Source organism: Danio rerio, chromosome 23 (assembly GCF_052040795.2).
Source record: "Danio rerio strain M-AB ecotype USA chromosome 23, GRCz13ab, whole genome shotgun sequence".
NCBI classification, from domain to species: Eukaryota; Metazoa; Chordata; class Actinopteri; order Cypriniformes; family Danionidae; genus Danio; species Danio rerio.
The window spans coordinates 29,331,269-29,344,751 of record NC_141043.1 but is presented as its reverse complement, the minus strand read 5'-3'; the positions used below and the strand labels follow the sequence as shown (position 1 = coordinate 29,344,751).

At 34.3% G+C, this 13,483-nt stretch overlaps 1 protein-coding gene across 4 annotated transcripts in view; it reads left to right on the top strand.

Annotated features, from left to right (window-relative positions):
* Positions 1–13,483, top strand: part of magi3a (membrane associated guanylate kinase, WW and PDZ domain containing 3a) — a 261,327-nt gene that overhangs the window by 135,734 nt on the left and 112,110 nt on the right. For all 4 annotated transcript variants that reach the window (NM_001365194.2, NM_001365193.2, XM_087305883.1 and 1 more), the window contains 1 exon segment: positions 12,622–12,738. In NM_001365194.2, the coding sequence (NP_001352123.2) occupies positions 12,622–12,738 (117 nt within the window).

Genomic DNA, 13,483 nt, shown 5'->3' with positions numbered 1-13,483 from the left:
ATTATTTAAATAAATGTAATCATATATAAAATAAAACATATATAATAGCTTTTGCGTATTAAATTGTATTTTTATTTTACTTATTTATTACCATTTAAAATGTAAAATATAATAATAATAACATCAATTAATAATAGTAACAATTAATAATAATAATAATATTAATTAAATAAATAAACAAAATAATGTATATATTAAATAAAAAGTAGCTTTTGTGTATTCAATTTTATTTTTATTTTGCATATTTATTACCATTTAAAATGTCAAATATAATAATAAATATAATAATTATAATAATAATAACAACAATTAATAATAGTAACAAATAATAATAATAAAAATAATAATAATAATAAAATTAATAATAATAATATTAATAATAATAATAATAATAATAATAATAATAATAATAATGTACAGTTGAATTATTAGCTCCCAACTCCCCCACCCCCCTTGACTTTTTTTTTTCTTTTTTAAATATTTCATAAGTGATGTTTACCAGTGCAAGGACGGGTGTGAGGAGGGGGTATTGTATTTCTATTTTGCATATTTATTAATATTTAAAATGTCAAATATAATAATAAATATAATAATCATAATAATAATAATAATAATAATAATAATAATAATAATAGTAACAATTAATAATAATAACAATGATAATTTAAATAAATAAAATATAAAAAAATGAAACCTATTTTTTATAACTTTTGTTTATTCATTTGTATTTTTATTTACATAAACATTACCATTTAAAATGTCAAATAGAATAATAATAACAATTAATTATAATAATAATAAATAATAATAATATATAAGTTATATATAAAATAGCTTTTGTGGATTAAATTGTATTTTTATTTTGCATAATTATTACCATTTAAAATGTCAAATATCATAATTGTAATAATAACGATGAATAATGTTAACAATTAATAATAATAGCAATTAAATAAAATAATGTATATATGAAATATAAAAAAGGTTTTGTGTAATAAATTTTATTTTTATTTTGCATAATTATTACCATTTAAAATGTCCAATAAATTAGTAATAACAATATTAATCAATTATTATTTTATTTTTACAGCTTAAAACATTTATTATTATTATTATCATTAGTAGTAGTAGTAGTAGTAGTAGTAGTAGTAGTAGTAGTAGTAGTAGTAGTGGTAGTAGTATTTTACTTCCTGTGAAATATTGCAATAATATTTTTGTGCATTTTTAAAACAACAATAATGATATTTTGATATTTTTTTAATAATTGTGAAGTTGTGTTTAATTTCCTTGTGAAATATTGCAATTATAATCCTTTGTAATACCCTAATTTTTCATTCGCCACTACAGCATCTTTAGCAGTGCGGTCAAAGAATGTGCCAATGGTAATCTGCTACTGGGCAAACACGGCTTCATTAATATTCATGAGCCAAGCTAATAAGCTTTTTTAATGCACCCCTTCTCACTTTTCCGATCGCTCCTATACGCCCCTGGTCAGAATAAATATGGTTTCGACTCCAACTACAGTCTGTTTGCCTCCCACTGCCTGACATTTGAGCCTGTCTGGGGGGATTTTCACCTTCCTCCACCACCAGTCATTTAGTCAAGAGGAAGAGAGCACAACTATTGTATGCACACAGAAAAGGAGTTTGTCTAGTAAAAACAAGGATAAGTGCAGTGAAAATCAGGGCCATCTTCAAGGCTTTTGTACATAAATAGACCATCGCTTTGCTACTGCGTCATGGATTTCAGTGTCCGCAAATGACTGACCTCCTCCACCTTGATAAAAACGGCTCCAGTGCCTTGATGATGAAGCACAATAGGAGCTATTGTATTGTAGAGCCTGGTGGTTTAGTGACTGGAGCTTTGGTATGGTCTAGAGGGAAACAAATGGTGGCACCCTAGAGATACGACACAGCTCGCTAACGCTACCTGACAGCAGAGCCACAATGACTCCCTTGTTCTGTAAACAAAGAGCGAGCTCATATAGGATGAGTGCGGATGAGAATGGCACCAAATTAACAATGGCCACATACATGTGTATGATTGGCTAAAGTTGTCTCCGCCTGTTCTGTATGTACTGTATGAGAACACAACCCATGCCTGTGAGATTTGTGGAGGTTTCGATTTTGAAAGTATGTATGAGGTGTGGTGGATTTGTTAAAGGTCTTGATTGAAATACTCACGTTGGTTTATTCTAAGGAAGACTAATTGCAAAAAATTAATAGTAATAATAATAATAGTAATAGTAATAGTAATAGCATCTTACAAGTCATATCTCAGTTTTGGCCTTTATATTTTAGATTATATTTTGTGATCAATATAAAAAATGAATAAATAAAATTATTTTTTGTTTTTTTAAATGCTATGGTGAAGACAAAATTACAGTTTCTACCTTGTTTCTGGCTTTTTATCATTAGAAACTTTTAAAAAGATGGATTGCGAAATATTTCCCAGAGATGGGTTGCGGCTGGAAGGGCATCCGCTGCTTAAAAACGTGCTGGATTAGTTGGTGGTTCATTCCGCTGTGGCGACCCTGGATTAATAAAGGGACTAAAGGCTGATTTATACTTCTGCATCAAGCGCACGCATATGGTATGGCGCAGCCTACGTGTCGATGCATAGCCCTATGCCGTGGCCGTTGGGGTTGTCGCAACGACGCGTAGCACAAGCTCTGTGATTGGCGCTTGGTAGCGCTGACGAGTCTGGGCGGACCCGATAGCTGCGTGAGCCCGATGGAGTGATTGTTTACAATTGTGGAATCCCGTGAAGGAGCTCTGAATGGAAAGTTTTGTTCTGTGTTTACCTCATGGTTAAAGCTGTTTCGAATCCGCCATTTCGTGCCTCAAAATGAGCGAGTTTGAGCCACTTGTACATTCAGAAAGCATTAAAAAAAAAAAACACCAGCTAAGAAACTCGACACAGAGGAACATTAACACCTCACTGCCAACTAGCGTTTCGTAAGTGTTATTGCAGAACAACCCAAACAGCGCACAGAAGTATAATTGCACAGCTATGCACATTGCATGGGCCGTGGGTCAGGCCGATCACTTGACACAGAAGTATAAACCAGGCTTAAGCCGAAAAGAAAATGAATGAATGGATTGTGATATAAACACAGAATTATGTAAAAGAAAAAAAAACTCTATTGAGAGAAAACGTACTCAATTGTGTAAAATGGCCAATTCTGAGAGAAAAAAAAATGAAATACAGTTTAAAAACTCAAGTCACAACATTGATGCATTCGGTAATGAAATGAGTGAAACCTGTATGGGTGAGTCATTAAATCTTTTACTTAATAGATTTGTTTAAAACACACATTCATCCAATAGGGAAAGAAGTGATGTATTTATGATTGAGTCATTGAATTGTTCACGAGATTTGTTCTGAATAGTAATTTATCCAGTAATGAAACAAGTGAGGTCTTTTGAGTTGTTAAATCATTGATTCAATAAATTTGTTCACAATATTGATTCATCCGGAAGTGAAACATGTGAGGTACTTATAAGAGTCATTCAATCATTTATTCAATAAATTTGTTCAAAACATTGATTCATCTAGTAGTAAAACAAGTGAGATCTTTGAGTAAGTTAATAAATTGCTTATTCGAGATATTTTTTAAAAATAATGATTCATCCAATAGTGTAACAAGTGAGGACTTTATGAGTGAGTCATTGAATTGTTCAAGAGCTTTTTCAGAACAGGGATTCATCCAGTAATGAAACAAGTGAGATAACTATAAAGTCAGTGAATTGTTCATTCAAGAGATTTGTAAAAAAGGTGATTCATCCATCAATGAAAAAAGTGAAGTCATTGAATCATTTGTTTATTCAATAGATTTGTTCAAATCAGTGATTCACCTAGTAGTTAAGCAAGTGAGGACTTTGAGTGAATTATTGAATTGATTATCACAGAGACATGTTTAAAACAGTGATTCATTCGGAAGGGAAACAAGTGAAGTCTTTAAGTTACTTATTTAATTGCTTATTGGAGAGATTTGTTCAAAACAGTGATTCATCCAATAGTGAAGCAAGTGAGGTCTTCATGATTGAGTCATTGAATTGTTCAAGAGATTTGTTCAAAACAGTGACTCATCCAATGATGAAACAAGTGTGATGTTTATGAGCGAGTCATTGATTTGGGTTCTTCACGTGAACAAAGCTACTGCGCTCGTGCATCCAGGTTAATCATGAACAACTCAGTGCGCATGCGCTAGTTGCACTATCGCGGTCGGATTATGTTTCAATCAAGATTTATATGCAGCAATTACATAACATCTGTGCCAAACATTTCAACTGACGAACATATTAACAATAATACAACCGTATAGCTGAATTAAATGTATGCATTGGCATGTCATAGCCCTAATGAGTATGATTATGTGAAACTTTTAATAGATACATATTGCAATGATTTCGGGTACTTACTTAGCAATGCACGCCCACATATATGTACAATCCTTAAATGCTGTGCTGAGTTGGACTCTATAATACCTGTTTTATAACTTTAAACTTCCAACAACCACCAATAAGCTATATTCTATCGTTCTTCCCGCTCCGTGGTGGATTTTGGCATAGTCCATTTCACGTGAGATGGCGGGGGTGAGTGGAAGAAACCGCGAAGTCGCGGTGGGAATATTTTCTACAGAATTAATTTATGATTTCTTATGTGGCCCGGTACCAATTGTTCTGGGGACCACTGTGGTTGGGGACCACTGTAGTAACGAATATAAGAAATAGTGACAAATTCAGTAATTTCTCTAGAATCATGCAGATCTATCTTATGCTGTTCATTTGAATCTGGAATAAAGGCTGTTGGTGTTGTATGTGCAGGTTTGTATGAATTGCAAGCATGCAGATTTTTCTAGGGAATGTGGAGCACATTTCTGCCTGCTACTGTACAATACTTGACGAAGGATGAAGCAAAGCTATTGAGGCCTGACCTAAATTCCTCCCGTTTTACAATGTCCAAAGAATTATACAGTGTAGCTCTTGGACCTTGTTGTACAACTTAATTTGAAAACCATTGCTAGCTTTGAATGCCTTCCCACACATAAAGAGCTCTTGTTTCATAAAGTTTTTATTCATGAGCAAATGTAATTCATTCTTGCTAACCTCAATAATGTTTTATAAAAGACATGCCTTTTAAATACCATATATAAAACAGCTTGCACAGATCTAAGGAAAGACTTTGTATTTTTTGCACTCCTGTTGAAAATTAACAATAGCTATGTTTCCATCCACCTATTTTAATGCATATTTTGGATAAAATTTCATAGCATTTAAGTTTTAGTGTAATTATATTATTAATGACTTCCAGAATCAAGAGTGTCTGCTCCGCGCCTGACACCTTCAAACGTCACAGCGCATTCACTCCGTGTCAGGATTGCCTTCTGAGGTGCAAGTCATTTATTAGATGAAGAAAAGATTGACGCAGCTTCTCCTACCACCATAAATTTAGTTTTTACTGTTGATATTTGGCACCAGTTAATCAGGAATTAATGATTTTGTTCTTTTTGACTCGTTGGATGGAAATGCTGCTTTATTCGCACGTCTTTTATGCGATAATCCAGTTTTGCACATAAAGTTTATTCGCATTTTTGGATAAAAACATAGCTAATGGCATGCATATGTAAGCGATTAGGACAGACTGAAGCTGCGTCCCAAATCGCATACTTATGCACTTTTACGCCATTTTGTAGTATAAATAGTGTAAGTAGTGTGTTCACATTGAAAACTCTCAAAATAATAAGTGCACTTTAATTACCCGGATGATGCACTCATTCAGCCGTTAAAATGAAGTGTGTAATGATGGACACTTCACGCACTCAACGACCGCAGGTTTGCTTACGTAGCGGAAGGGGCGGAGCTATCGGACGCACATGTTGAATAACTTTATTTATTTTGGATGGTGAAAGCAAAATTCTCCTACGAGAGTGATTATAGCGCCTCCCGATGGTGAATGCAGCAATACTCACGGCAGGTATTACTTGATAATTCAGTCGTTCATTTCACTGTTTTGGCAACAGTCAAACGTCATCAGGGAAACGGTTTGAATTTCCGCGTAGTAAAAATACATAAGTGTGCCATTTGGGACGACACTACATACATATACTATCCTGTTGAGTGTGTAAGTGCATAAGTACATAGTGCATGAGTGCATAGTGTATAGTGTGCCATTTGGGACGCAGCTTGAGAGTTTCTGATGCCTCTTTAGAAGATGGGTTTGGAGAAAAGTTTGGAGATTTGTCTTAACATCTATGGAATATGTTGACAATTTTGCTAATGTTAAATCTAACATTTTTGCTCTTTTCTAAAACCTATCAAGTTGTCTAGATATGCGGTATTTTAAGGTTGTATTATAAGAACACACATTCAGCTTCCCCTAAAAACCCTTTTGATAAAAAGACTACTTTTAATGTACTACAACTAGGGATTTAATGATTCGCCTGACTCACGATTCGATACGAATCACAATACTAATCTCACGTTTAATGATTTAGTCATGATTTTGTAACAAAATTATTTGAAACAAATTTAAGGTGAAGAGCCCTTTCAATTTTTTCTTAAATGCTGCACATTTTTTGCTTAATAAAATATTTTCTGCTATAACTTTTTATTTTTAATAAGCTATTTTAAAAACAAACTCCAAAAAAAGAAGACTCTTTAATATAAACAAACTTAAATTTAATAATACTGTAACTGTGCTGGGATTTGACATATTTTTCAAAAGAAATATCTGCATAAGTACAGTTGAAGTCTGAATTATTAGCCCCTCTTTGAGTTGTTTTTTATTTTTAAAATATTTCCCAAATTATGTTTAACAGAACAAAGAATTTTTCACAGTGTACCTACTAATATTTTTTCTTCTGGAGAAATAATTCTGACTTCAAATGTAAGTGTTCTGGCTTAAGCTGAGGTCTTTTCACATTTACTGTACAGTGTCCTAATAAAAAAACTCTTTCACTGGGAACTGAGATGGCTGGTGTGGAGCCTTTCCTAAACCAGAGAGCAGTGTGTCCAGAGGTGGTCAATAGCCCCCTCTGCTTCAGGGGACTGGCCACTGGCATAAAATATTGATTATAAAATGACTTATTATATAGTAGAATAGAGACAGGAGGTGAACATGATTATAAGGGTGAATAATTACTATTACTAGTATAAATAATTAGTATAATTATCAGTGTGATACACTTAAGAAGAGATAATCTTGAACATTTTTAAATATTCAATAATAATAAGCAAATTATTAAAATATGCATAAACTAATTTGTAACGGAGAGGGAAAAAACAATCTAATACCTGCTTCTGGAACAGAGCAACATTCTCTTTCAGTCTGAAAAACATCTTCACACTTTTGCTATGAAAACACTGATGCACCGTGTGATTTCCGTAACACTCGTCAGAGCAAGTGAAGCTGCAAATCATCCAGTCCATGTGGTTTGGCTTATTAATAGTTTTTCTGTGGCAGTAGTTTTTCACTGTGCTGCATCATATTTGTTGTTCTGTTAGTGTAAGTACTGTACACGTCTTTTTGCAGTAATTTCACACAGTTTGTGTTTGTCTGGTGAATTTCCCAGCTATCTTTTTAGTGTGCCGCCCCATCTCTTGTTTACCGCTGCTGTTCAGATAAAGTGAGTCTGTACCTGTAAACACAGCGCCCCCTCTGTTCACAACATGTATCGTGATTAATTTAACATTCCTATCGATTTGAATAGTCACATATATGAATCGATTTTCAACCAGCTCCCTGTGAATCGTTACATTCCTAGTTTCAACCGACTCAAATACACATTTACACTGAAATGGTAAAATGTCTACTATAAAATGCTAAAATAGAACTAGAATAAAGCAAATTCTAATTTATCCAAATGCCATATATCTGACTCTGGAGCGCACTTCGAGTTAGAACTTCTCAAGACTGGCTACTTAGATTGACCCTTCGCAATTACGAATTCATGATGGACACTTTTCAACCACCTAAATTCTTTGCACATAAAAAAAGAGAAAAACTGGCCCCCTTACAGCCTTAATCCCTTTGAATCATCTCTCACTCTATAGTAAAAACCCATCTAATGGATTAGGGCACAGGAATGAGCCCTTCAGAATTGAACGAAGCCGTTTGCTTTGACAGAAAGCCCTTCAAATATTATTCTGACCAATTGGGACCTTGGAGTCAAAAAGGTTGAGAACCACTTGGTTAGAAGCAACGTTTTATTACTGGGCTTCCAGATATGATTCACTGGTAGTGCGTTTGTTGATTATTTCCTGGTGCCATGATGTCAGTCCGGGGGTCTTCAGTATTCTCTCTTCTCACTAAACCTCATTCAACACCTCATGCCACAGCTAAATATGACCAAGACTTTCCCTAATGAACACCAGCTATAAATCATGTTTTACACTATTGCAAATGAAAGAGGCAGACACACACTGTAATGTCTTGCTAAACAGCCAGAGAGGTGGAATTAATCACTGAAGTCTAAACGAGAATGATGGACCTCTTGAGCACATTTAGATTGGAGAAAATTTGTATTCGTCCAAGTCGACCAATGAAATGAGGCTAATCTGCAATCACAGTGGGCCATCCATTTCATTCCCCATCAGAGAGAGAAGAGCTCGGGGAGAGGCTTGTTTTGATTACCTTGCATTGGAAATTAGCGGGAGATTTCACAACATGTTTTTTCGCATTTCTCTCAAGGCCACATCAAATAGATGTGATTTTGTAGATTGAGTTTGCAATGATGTTCATGTTCCTTTCAGAATTTGTTAAAGGTTGGTTTGGTTTCCTTTTTATGTTACTGAAAAAAAGCAAAAAATAAAAGAAATCTAAACATTTTCAGTTCATTTTGAAGACAATTTGTCCATCCAAAAGTGACGCATCCTGGGCCAGTGTGAGAGTACATTACAAGCATAGAATAGTGCACTTACTGCATTCCAACAAAATGGTATATTATGGCTAATAAACACATATTAAACCTCTTTAACATTATAATATGTACATGCTGAATCTCAATTTCAAACGGTTTATTTTATTTTCAAGATCTGAGATGAACTATCTGCTGCTGTTTTCAGTAGTATGGCAATAAATGGCATGTAAAACAGCATTCAAACTCACACTATTACCATTTAACACTGAATAAATCACATGAGGTGTACCTGAGTTGATCATTGTAAGGTTGTCCTGTTGTTCAGCTGCAAGAAATAGAAGGTGTTTCTAAAATATACATTTCAGGTGTTGGTTAGGACAAAAACTTATTGTTAATATGGAAAATATTCTTTCTATTGGGTACTGTTGCTTTCATTTAGAATCTGATTTAAATCAGCCTTTGTTGGTATCATTAATCTGGCAAGCTGCTTTTGCATATGATTTGAACCAGGGGTGCAATATCTTGTTCAATCACTGGGTGTCAAACTTACATACTGCATTTTTAAGGTCAAGGTGTAGGTCCTAAAAGAGGGTCAGTTTTACCTGTAATAACATGTCAGAGTGTGTGAGGTCAGCCAGGAGCAGTCTAAACAATCCTGATTGATGCAGCAGTCATAGTTTCAGTGCACATCCTCTCCACCCAGAGATCATCAGCTGCGTAACATCAACAGCTGGAGACTGGAGCTGCTCAAACAGGCCTCGCTTTCTTCCCCTCCTTCACATATTGTAGTCGCCAAGGGAAGCTTGGCACAGACTCCGTCATTCTTTAATTTAGAGGGTCTCCTCCTTCAGGAAGACTCACACCGCCTCCACTCTTCCTCCAGCTCCACCCTAACCCCTGCCACTTAAACCTGCATTGTTTTGTTAAGGCTCATTGTGCATTCACACATCTGGATGCTCATGGAGAGAAGCCAATAAAGCTTTTTTTTTTACTCGTGGTGCTAGAAACAGCTGGACCGGCTGCTGCACGTCTCAAGGTTGACATTTAATCAGAAAGAAGACTGGGATGCTTTCCAGAGTTTAGCGTGGTTTAGGCGTATTAATTTAGCTCATTTCAAGCCGTTTTTCACTGATGTTTGTTTGATTTTTGTTTGTCAGCCACACAGCTGTTGCTTGAAGCCAAACTCATTAGCAAATAATCACTAGATAATCACAGTTATTTATCAGGGTTTCCACAGGTCATGGAATTTCTGGAATATGATGGTATTTTTAAAGGTCTGATCAGGGTTGAAGTCATTAAATTATTATTTGTAATACTTTTGTTGTTTTTCTATTCTGTCTTTTATTGTATTGTTTTACTTGTTTTTGCCTGTTGTTATGATTAGGCAATTTTTTTCAGAGCAATTTAAGTCCCTTTTCGCTTTTAAACTAATAATAAAATGTATTAATATAATAATAAAGCACAACATCAAGCAGCATAAGATGTTTAGTTTTGCTACAAATTAATGGAAATGAATGAGACTAAGTCTTGACACATTTAAGTAACAGTAACCATATCACTCTTCCATGAGTAATAAGGAAAATCATGGACATTCATCTTTTTAATCAGTAAGATCAGGGGGAAAACTCAGGGAATTCGAGATTTAGCTTAAAGTGGGACCACTGAAAATTATATCATTTATATAATTGTATTTTAATTATATAAATTAGGGGGCTGATATTTTGTCCTCAAGTGTGTGTATTTGTATTACTATCGTGTGTGTGTGTGTGTGTGTGTGTGTGTGTATATGTGTGTTTGTATTACATTTTTTAAGCAGTTATGCAATAAAAATGACAGGTAAACTGTTCAATTTTACTTGTAAACTTTCAAAAATTTATCAGTAAAGTTGTTCTGGTAATTTTACGGTAATTTACCTGTGTCACTGTGTGAAAGGGCCATTTGTTTGAGCAGTTTCCTAGAATGAGAAGTTATTAAATCACAAGTAAATTGACAGAATTCTGCTCGGTGTGAAAAGTCCATTTTTTAATTTACCTGTAAAGGTGGTCTGGTAATTTTAAGGTAATTTACTGGTGTCACTATGTGTAAGGGCCATTTGTTCCAGTAATGTTCTAGAATGAGCAGTTATAAAATCACCAGTAGAATGACTGAAATTTGTTGAGTGTAAACAGCACATTTGTTTTTGTAATTTACCGGTAAAGTTTTTCTGGTAGTTTTACAGCAATTTACGTGTCACTTTGAGAGGGCTATTTGTTCCAGCAATTTTCTAGAATGAGCCATTATAAAATTACCAGTAAATTGATGGAATTCTGGTGTGTGAACCACACATTTCTTTAAATTTACCAGTAAAGTTGTTCTAATAATTTTAGGTCAGTTTACCAGTGTTACTATGTGAAATGTCCATTTGTTCCAGCAATTTCCTAGAATGAGCTGTTATAAAATTACTAGTAAACTAACAGAATTTTCCTGAGTGTATACAGCACATTTATTAATTTACCAGTAAAGTTGTTCTGGTAATTTTACAGCAACATACCAATGACATTATGTGAAAAGGCCATTAGTTCCAGCATTGTTCTAGAATGAGCAGTTATAAAGTTACCAGTAAATTGACTTTTGAAATTTGGTGAGTGTGAACGCACATTTATTAATTTACTGGTAAAGTTGTTCTGGTAATTTTACAGCATTTTGCTGGTGTCACTGTGTGAAACGCCTTATGACTGTTGACGCAACAAAATTATTTTCATTTTTATAATATATTAGGCTTGCTGCAGAACTAATATTTCACATGTCATGATTTTGCCAAGATGCGATGCGGAATTAAGATCTATGTTGATCCTGAAACATAAGTTTTGTTGGAAAATGTAATCCATACTTATTCTCTACCCCCTAAACCCAACCATAATTGTTAATCATTCGCAAAATCAGAGGGGAATAATAGTTGGATAAGTCATGTACTGTAAGTGCTTAAACCTAACTGTACGCCTAAAATTAACAAAAATGGTAACCATATCCCTTAATTCTCATTGGCTGCTTGGAATATTGTCCCAGGATCAACATAGATGTTATACCAGGAACATGTCCTACTTGGTGAAATCAGTTTGGCGCTAATATTTTCATTCCCATTTCATCATGTATTCACCATTTAGTCTTTGTTGGGGCGCTCACTAGAATTGCGTTATACTTGGATGCACACAAACAAACCCATGCATCTCACGTAAACTTCTTCACAGCTCCCTCTACTTTTCATTATCTCAGCACACATATCATTCACAAGATTTATACATTTGTCTTAACTGTTGTCTTGAGTTTTCTGAGCTGCATCATGAAGGTTGAGGGAGGTTAAGAGGGTTATACTTGCGTTATACTTAGATGCACACACACAAACCCATGCATCTCACGTAAACTTCTTCACAGCTCCCTCTACTTTACATTATCTCAGCACACGTATCATTCACAAGATTTATACATTTGTCTTAACTGTTGTCCTGAGTTTTCTGAGCATCATAAAGGTTGAGGGAGGTTAAGAGGTTCATGATTGTTTTATGCAGAGCCATGCATACACATGTGCAAAAACTGTCTGGTGGTCTGAAAATTCCATGTGTTTATGTGTGCAGAAAAACTGAATGTGGAAAAGAACAGCATAAAATTGTTATTCATGTTTTAACGAATACTATTTATATCTCAAATTGAAAACAAAATGACTATAAAAGTAGTTTCTTCCAACTATACAAAACTGACCAAGTACTGTTGTATCTCTCCAGGTAAGGTGTTGAACACAGATCTGCGTCACTACCTCAGCCTGCAGTTCCAGAAAGGCTCTTTGGACCACAAGCTCCAGCAGGTGATCCGGGATAATCTCTACCTGCGCACTATTCCCTGTGAGTACACACACATTCACACTCTCATCTCATTAAATGTGTTAGTGCAGACTACACTCACCTCTGTGTAGCCATCACACACCGGCTGATCAGACAATAATTACAGTGTCAGTAACACAGTCTTTGCTCTGTAATTTCAAAAGGTGGGACGATGGGCAATGGGAGCACTTTGGATTGGTTACAGTATATTAGTTTTAGCACTTTAGCTGTGCATGCAACCACTCCCTTTTTCTTATACTATATCATATAGTGTTGCTGTGTAGTTGATTATATTATTATTATAAAAAATTAACTTTAAGTCACTTCCATCAATTAGATTTTAGCATAGGGGGATCGTGAACAAACTCCAGATTAAGGCTAATATATGTGCTGTCCTTTAATGCATTTTAAAAGATTTGCATCCAACAAATAAGAGGTTTTACCAAAAGCACAGCCTATCACCAATTTTCTATTATATTCAAGACGCAAATTAAATTGTTTTATTAAACTGACCCACTGATCTACATTATACCGGTCAAAAGTTTGGGGTCAGTTTATTATTTTTTTAATTAATCATTTTATTTGAAAATTTAATTAACATTATTCTGTTCATAAAATATTATATATTCATAAAATATTACTATTCTTAATAAATATTTATTTATTACTTGTACTCTATGTAGTTTCAAATGAAATTATTACTCCTTGTTGCTTTTATTACCATTACCATAATAATAACCATTAATAATAATAAAAAAAATAATAA